Source organism: Chaetura pelagica, unplaced genomic scaffold, assembly GCF_000747805.2.
Source record: "Chaetura pelagica isolate M959 unplaced genomic scaffold, ChaPel_1.0 scaffold731, whole genome shotgun sequence".
Lineage (NCBI taxonomy): Eukaryota > Metazoa > Chordata > Aves > Apodiformes > Apodidae > Chaetura > Chaetura pelagica.
The window spans coordinates 22,627-30,703 of record NW_009952155.1 but is presented as its reverse complement, the minus strand read 5'-3'; the positions used below and the strand labels follow the sequence as shown (position 1 = coordinate 30,703).

General features: G+C 51.6%; 1 protein-coding gene across 1 annotated transcript; it reads left to right on the top strand.

The window, feature by feature from the left end:
- Positions 1-1,735: 1,735 nt before the first annotated feature.
- On the top strand, positions 1,736-7,593 carry SLC25A37 (solute carrier family 25 (mitochondrial iron transporter), member 37). Its single transcript, XM_010007166.1, has 5 exons — positions 1,736-1,831; positions 2,153-2,381; positions 3,851-3,907; positions 5,252-5,745; positions 7,528-7,593. The coding sequence occupies exons 1-5, from the start codon at positions 1,736-1,738 to the stop codon at positions 7,591-7,593; spliced, it is 942 nt and encodes a 313-aa protein (XP_010005468.1).
- Positions 7,594-8,077: the final 484 nt, after the last annotated feature.

Below are 8,077 nucleotides of genomic sequence, written 5' to 3'. Positions count from 1 at the left end.
GGGGGCAAATTGGGTCTGAGCTTGTTTTTACAGTGGCAGCTCCAATCGGTGACCCTTGTCCAGAACATGCCAAAACTGGAGACCTGTTTTTGTTAATTAAAACACTTCTAGATAGAGAAGGACCTTGGGGGTTGCTGTGCTCCTGGCAGCAGGCAGGCTGGGTGCTCCCCTGCCCCAAAAAGCACCCAAAAGGTTCTGGTAAACAGCAAATAACCTGAGGAACCTCGAGCTGTGACACCTGGTATGGCTTCTTCTGCTCAAGCTAAAACCAGGGCTACCTGCTTGTGGTTCTCTGTGCACTCCTGCCTTATGCAATAAGGATTAATTTAAGTAGGTGGAGAAGTATTTCTTGGCTGGTTGAAGAGGGGTGAGGCTCCTGGGGAGCTTGCTGGCTGCAGATAATGTGGCAGGAGCTGGCAGGGGGGAAGGACTGCACAGCTCGCAGCGAATCATCGTCCTTCACACCACGATAAACTGATCCTGGCTGAAGTGAAGCTGAACCTGTTTTCAGTGCCCTGCCTCTTGCTGCAGCCACATGGGGAGAGCTCCTGGGTTGGGATGCTCTGGGCTGTTTGTCCAGTTTGTGTCCACAGACCTCAGGAGGTGGAGAAGCCTGTGGCCATGCTGGTGGGGTTGCAAACCTGGCTTAGGTGGGTACAGCACATGCTGCCTGCTGTGAGCTTCTGAACCCCCTGGAGTGGCTCAGATGATCCAGAGAAAAACATAAATTGCTGTTAATCCGTTCTGGTGTGAAAACTGGATCCTCAGGAAGGGTGCAGATACTTGGGGTAGTTCCTCAGTACAGCACCACTTGGTGGGCCCCACACAACTGAGGAGATGCTGCTGCTGCCTGCTTAAATCCTACCTGCTGTTCCCAAGGCATCCCATGGATAGCCTGGGGTAAGATCCAGATGTCCTAGGGTCAGGGCTGGAGGCTGAAGCAGAACTGCCTTCAAGTTCAAACTAGCAGAGAGTAAAAAAGAGCTCCCAGCTGGATGGGGCCAGCTCAGCAGTGGTGGGTCCTGCAGATTCATGTGGAGTTTCTCTGTGGCATCATGAAATCCAGCCCCTCCTGACAAGTAATGAAGTGATGTCAGCAAGCTGAATAGGATGCTTTGGATGCCAGAAGTTGGGCTGCCTTCAGAGATCGGTGGTAGAAAAGCCTGTTGAGGACTTCTAAACAAAGATCATGGAATGGGTTGTGTGGGAAGGGACCTGGAAGCTCATCCAGATCCCACCCCCTGCATGGGCAGGGACACCTCCCACCAGCCCAGGCTGCTCCAAGCCCCATCCAACCTGCCCTTCAACACCCCCAGGGATGGGGCAGCCACAGCTTCCCTGGGCAACCTGGGCCAGGCTCTCACCACCCTCACACCAAAGAATTCCCTCCTCATCTCCAACCTCCATCTCCCTCTTCCAGTTTTCATCCATCCCCCCTTGTCCTCTCCCTCCCTGCCCTTGTCCCAAGTCCCTCCTCAGCTTTCCTGGAGCCCCTTCAGATACTGAAGGCCACTGTGAGGTCTCCCCTGAGCCTTCTCTCCTCCAGGCTGAAGATGCAGGTGAAACCACCTGCCTGAGGCAGTGGGTGGCTGCAGGCCCCCGGGGCTGGGTGCTCCCCAAGGACAGACATGATCTTGTGCTGGGTCTTCCTTGGGTGGCTGTACAGGAGAGTGGGGTGGCCCTTCCCTGTCTCACCCTGTTTCTCAACTTACCCTTCTAGGAAACATGTTTCCCAATGGAGAGATTAACCCAGCACCCCAAGGGCCACGAGCAGCCCAGCAACTACAGGAGGGACAAGCTGGGGCAGAGCTGGGAGTGTTGCAAGCACGAGGCAATTAAAGACCTAAGTGTGTTTCTTCACCAAGCCTTTTGAGCAGCTCCATTAGCTGCATGCCCTGCTCTTTCCATGCAGAAACAGGAGCAGAGGTTACACTTCCCTCAGCTGAGCACCCTCAGATCCTTTTGCTGTTTCTTTGGGAACCTGGCTGTAACCTCCCAGGCCTGGCAGATGAAGCCTGGAGAATTAGTGCCCTGGTGTGGGTGCAACCAGGGGCTCTATTGACCTCTCTAATGAATCTTGGAGGTGTTGTAGCTCTTTGACTCGTGCTTGTGGGATGAAAGACAAGTAACTGAGGCCTCTCCTTTGTTGCAGACAAGGATGCAGAGCTTGCAGCCGGACCCCAAGGCCCAGTACAGGAGTGTGTACGAAGCTCTGAAGAAGATTGTCCTCACAGAGGGTTTCTGGAGGCCTTTACGTGGGATTAATGTCACCATGCTGGGGGCTGGCCCTGCCCATGCCATGTACTTTGCCTGCTATGAGAAAATGAAAAAGTCTCTAAGTGATACTCTCCAGCAGGGAGGAAACAGCCACTTGGCCAATGGTATTTTGGGGTGTGGGGGTTTTTTTGTTGTGGTTTTTTTTTCCCACAAAAATGAAAAGCTTGCAGGTCACAGCTTGTCCCTTCCTTGCTTCACACTGAGCCTGGCATGTCCTGCTTCTGGAAGAGCTGCCTGCATCCAGCCTGCTCCTGTAAATATCCACATGGGAGGGGGAGGCAAGGTGAAGATGTAGGTTTGCAGATCTTAACCTGCTTTGGGAGTGCTGGAGAAGCAAGGGGAGGTCAGGCAGGTGTGGCACTTACCCTTGCATTGAGGGCTTCATGCTGGTCACCTTGCTCCTCTGAAACCTCTGCCCTGTCTACTTGGTGGCCTCTCTCTTCCAGAGGGTTGGGCTGGTTGGCAACAGGACAAATAAACCCTTCTTGGGTTGGCACCCTGGTGGCACAGTTGGAGCAGCTTCCAAAGCCTGAGTCTGATCTACATTTCTGCTTTGCTCTTGAGTTTCTGGCAGAAGGGATCAATGCAGTGGACAAGGGGGTGTTGAGATTCAGGCTGCTTGGGGCTTTATGGCTCTGGTTTGGTTGAAGGCATCACCTCAACCTTTTGAGGGCTGAAGTACAGGGTGTTCCACATGTCTCCCTTGGAGAAGGAGACAGTGTGTCCTCTGTGTGCTCACAGGCTTTGGCAAAGAATTTGCTCCTCTACCAGGAAGGCTTTTAGGTCCAGGGGGTGTGTAGAAGACATTTGTGCCTGGTCCTGGACATCAGAAAGGTCTTCTATACCCTCAGCTGAGTTGGTTGAGTCAAGTGACTGTCACAGCAGGGATCTGGCAGTCACTTGACTCAACCAGTTCAGCTGAGGGTATGGAAGACCTTTCTGCCTTGCTGCTTTTTGGCTAGTTTTGTGCTTTCTGGGGTGGCCTTTCAAGTAGCTACAGGCTCTGAGTGCCCGTGGGAAACCGAAGCGCCGCCTTTGTGAGACATGACCCAAAAGTCATTTGGGCAGGAGGGAGTTGGAGGTGGAAACCTACATCAAAGGAGAAGGTGTGGCTCAAGAGGCCCATCCTTGAGCCAACTGCAGAATGGTTAATGGCTGGCTGGTTGGGCAGTCTGTGCAATTAGTGTTTAAAACTAGACTGAGTAAAGGGATGCAAATGTTTAATTAGGGATGCGCTGAACTAGTTCTAACTGTGGTGCAGGCTGAGGGAAGCCACTGGTTCTGCACAGACAGAACCTTGTGAGGTGGTGTAGGGAGGTGAGGGCTGTGCTCCTGGGAAGCAGATCTTTGTTTCTCCCAAGGATGGGTTTTTCCCTCCCCTGGCCATGAGCCATGTTGTTGGGTGCTTCCCTGGACTTGCTGTGGAACTGGACCAGGGTCCCCAGGCAGGAGTATGTGGGTGCTGGGTGGGCTGCTGAAGCATTGGGTGCTGCCTCTTCCATGGCAGTGCCCCAAAAAACCTCTCTGTCCTCCTGATTTCTTCTATTTTAAAGAATGCTTTTGTGTCTTGCAGGTATAGCTGGGAGTGTGGCCACACTGCTTCATGATGCCGTGATGAATCCTGCCGAAGGTAACGCCCGGGGCTGTTGGGAGGTGCTGCACCCTCTGCTTCCACCCTTTGCTTTAGTGACTCTGCCCAGCATTTATTACCCTCAGACAGGCCAGTGTGAAGGGAGAAACTCTACCTGGTTCTTCTCCTGTGCTTGCCAAAGGCTTGCAGAGCATGTGCCTGGTTGTGACTTCCCAGGAAAGCTGGTATCACCTTTCCTAACATGATGCCATTCCTTTTTTTTCTGAGGAGGTGGTTTTTCTGAAGCTTTGGGCTCCTCAAAGAAAACAGGGCTCAGTTGTGGTGTTAGACAAGTGCAGCAGCCCTGGTGTGGCCTTCCTGGGTAGGTCAAGTTTGGCATGGAATAAAACCTAAGAGTGAAGTGCAGCTAAAATGAAGATGATCAGCTGGAGAACCAGCTGCGCTGGCTTAATGTCCTATGCTTCTGACTTGGCCTGAAGGCAAGTTTTTCTGAAGGGGGAAAAAGTGTCTCAGAGCCTTTTAATCATGTCCTGATGAAATGAGTTCAATTAATTGACCTTTTGCTTAAGTCAATGGAAATCGTTCTGTTTCAGTAGGTGGGGCTGTTGCACTTCCCAGTGCAACATATAACTGATGGAGAGTTATTTAATGACCTTTCTGCCCTGGTGTGTAAGTGTCTGCACCCAACATCTGAGGGTTCTTGTCTTTCTAACTGCAACAGGCTCCAAGGAGACCTTAGAGCACCTTCCAGTGCCTGAGGGGACTCCAGGAAAGCTGGGGAGGGACTTGGGACAAGGGCAGGGAGGGATGGGAGGAGGGGGATGGATGAAAACTGGAAGAGGGAGCTGGAGGTTGGAGCTGAGGAGGGAATTCTTTGGTGTGAGGGTGGTGAGAGCCTGGCCCAGGTTGCCCAGGGAAGCTGTGGCTGCCCCATCCCTGGGGGTGTTGAAGGGCAGGTTGGATGGGGCTTGGAGCAGCCTGGGCTGGTGGGAGGTGTCCCTGCCCATGCAGGGGGGTGGGACTGGATGAGCTTTAAGGTCCTTTCCAACCCATTCTATGATTCTGTGATAATAGTTCCCTAACTAAGCTTGGAGAAAAGAGTGTGCCCATGCAGAGCTGGTGAACCAGGGCTGCTCTGCTTCCATCTCTGGTGCTGTAGAGTTTTTTGGGAGCAGCAGAGGACTTGGACAACCTGCTGGTGAAAGCCTGCCCATAAGGAGCTCACCTCTGCAGTAGGGCCTGGTTTTGTGTCACAGCAGTTTGGGTAGGGTCTGGATGGTTGGGACTTGGAGCATGGTTTGCTCTGGGTGTTGTGATGCCCAAGACCCCTCTGTCTTGGCTTACTAAGTGGTTCTCTCCCCATGTCTGTCCTGCCTGGCCCAGTGGTGAAGCAGCGGATGCAGATGTTCAACTCGCCCTACAAGTCGGTCCTGGCCTGCATCAGGACAGTGCAGAGGACAGAGGGGTTTGGTGCCTTCTACCGCAGCTACACCACCCAGCTCACCATGAACATCCCCTTCCAGGCCATCCACTTCATCACCTACGAGTTCATGCAGGAGCAGATCAACCCACACCGGGACTACAACCCCCGTTCCCACGTCGTGTCCGGCGCCGTCGCGGGGGCCGTGGCCGCTGCTGCCACCACCCCCCTGGACGTCTGCAAGACCCTCCTCAACACCCAGGAGAACATGGCCTTGAGCTCAGTGAACATCAGTGGGCACCTCTCGGGCATGGTGAATGCCTTCAAGACTGTCTATCAGCTTGGGGGGGTGTCAGGCTATTTCAGGGGGGTGCAAGCACGTGTCATCTACCAGATGCCCTCAACAGCCATCGCCTGGTCGGTCTATGAGTTCTTCAAGTACTTCCTCACCAAGCACAAGCTGGAAAAAAGAACATCTTTGTGAAGGACTTGGAGAGGGTGACCACAAGCCTCCTGTGTCCCCCTCTGGCCACGTGGCAGCTCCAGGAACACCCCAAGTTTCTGGTGGACTCACAGCTGACGTCCCTCCCTAGGGAAGGAGGGATTCAAGTGCTCCTCACTCACCCCCTGCCCCCTTCCCTTGCTTAAACAGTGACATAGTTTATAAAAAGACTCATAATAATATATTTAATAACTTTATTTTGGAGAAGTGAAATTGCTAAACTGATATTTTTCTCTGGATAAGGTGGAAGATGTAGTTTACTCCTCCCCAAGGCTTAGGTTAAACAGCCTAAGCTGGGGTTGGTTTTTTTTTTTACAGCAAAGAAACAAAAGATCCAGTCACAGAAGTTACTTTTTTAATATAAATATAAAATAGATGGATAATGTTTATCCTTTATTTTTCTATATAGGCATTTGGTTTGTTTTTTAAGTACTATGACAGCTAGATGCTGAGCTGTTGAAAAAGGGCTAAATTTTTCCATCCTGTGTAAGGAAGACACAAAAAGCATTTATTTTTATAGCCAGGTTGGCTTGAATTATTAGCATTTAGCCCCCAAATTTTGGCCTGGGTTCTCCTGGGGGTGTCCAGGTACTCAGGAGCCCCTTGAGGTGGAGGACAAGGAATGGGGACACCACTTTGGGAGACTGTAGGACACCAAGGAGGGCACCCAGGTTGCTTTTTTGGGGGGAGAAATGATCCATTTTTTTGTTTTACAAGGAGATTTTTAAAACAAAAATGTAGATTTTTAAAGACTAGTATTTTGGGGTTTGCAAACACTTTGGTTTTTTTTTTTAAAGGTACATTTTTATGGTGTGTGATAGCTGAACAGCCCTCATCCTCCCTTAATTTATTCCTGTTTTCTTTTTCACTGAAGCTCTGCTCCTTGCAGGAGTGACCATGCCCATCAGGTGGGGTGGCAGCTCCTGTGTCCCCAGGGTGGGACCTGGAGCTTCTGTTTACAGCTCATCTATGGAGTCACCAAGGTCCCATCCAGGCAGCACCAACCCAGCAGTGAAGACCCTGGGGAACTTCTCTGCAGCACCAAAGCCACATGTTGGACAATAATCTGCTCATCCCTGGTGGGGAGGAGAACAAACCAAACCCCAACCTGGAGAAGCTCCTGGTGCCATGGGTTTGGTTTAGCTGCTGAGCTTTCTGGTGGCCTGGAGGGGGCTGGCAGAGCAAGGCTTCCTCTTGGGAATGGCTCTTCCAAAGCAAAATGCATCCTTTAGCCAGGTACTTGGGTGATCAGTAGCTAATGAGGGGCCTGGATCTGTTCATAGAAGTTCCAGGACACCAGTTGGTTCATCTCCATCCTCCCTGGAGCTTGTCCAGCTTGTGGAGATGGGCTTGTTGGCACTGGAGGGGGTGACTGCCATGGCTGGCAATGTCCCTGTGGTGCCACCAAGCAGAGCTCTAATCCTTTTCCTCCCTTCCTTGGAGAAGGGAAATCCAAGAGCACCTCTGGGGGTGCCGCATGTGCCTTCTTGAACCTTAACCTTGCACCACTGGAGGTGGTGGAATTGTGCTTCTTGATGCCTTTTTGTTATCACTTCAACTGAATGAATCACTGTGTCAAATGTGTCTCCAAGTGTCAAAAGTTGTGAGCTTGAGGCCTCTCTCTGGGTGGTGCAGCTGGAGGAAAAAAAAAAGCCCTTGAACTCCCCCTGCACATGGAGACCCTCAGGGCTGGAGGTCTTGGAGCCATGGGTGGCTTTGGCTTGACTGGAGAAACTGGAGAGTCACCTCCAGGAACCAGAACTGCACAAAATCTTCCCATCAGAGGTGGGCACAAACAGATGAAAATATTGGGTCACTTTAATATTAAAAGAAGAGGGGAAACTGTAGCAGGTGGTGGGAGGTGACAGCTGCCAGTGTGACCTGGCCAGCTTGGGAAGTGGTCCCCAGTGTGTCACCCTCTTCCTCTGCTCCCTTAGCTTTAATATTCCTGCCTTCTGGATTTCCCCCAGCTGTCTGATCAAACCAGAACTCCCATTCTGCAACTGGGAACGTGCCCAGTTGGTGGAATGATTGCAGGGATCTCCTGTGTTTTACAGGTTCCCTGCTGGGGATGGTGCTGGGTCCCCAGGTGGAAGCCCCTTCACCAAAGCTCCTTGTCTCTTCTGGCTTTGCAGTTGGAAGCTGGAACTTAACCTGGGATGTGAAACATTTCCTGCTGCTTTGTCTGCACCAAACGCACATAGAATTTAAGGGGGAGGATGAGTAAACTTTTGCAATTCCTATTTTTAAATATATATGATATATATTTTTTTTTTGGCCTGCCTTG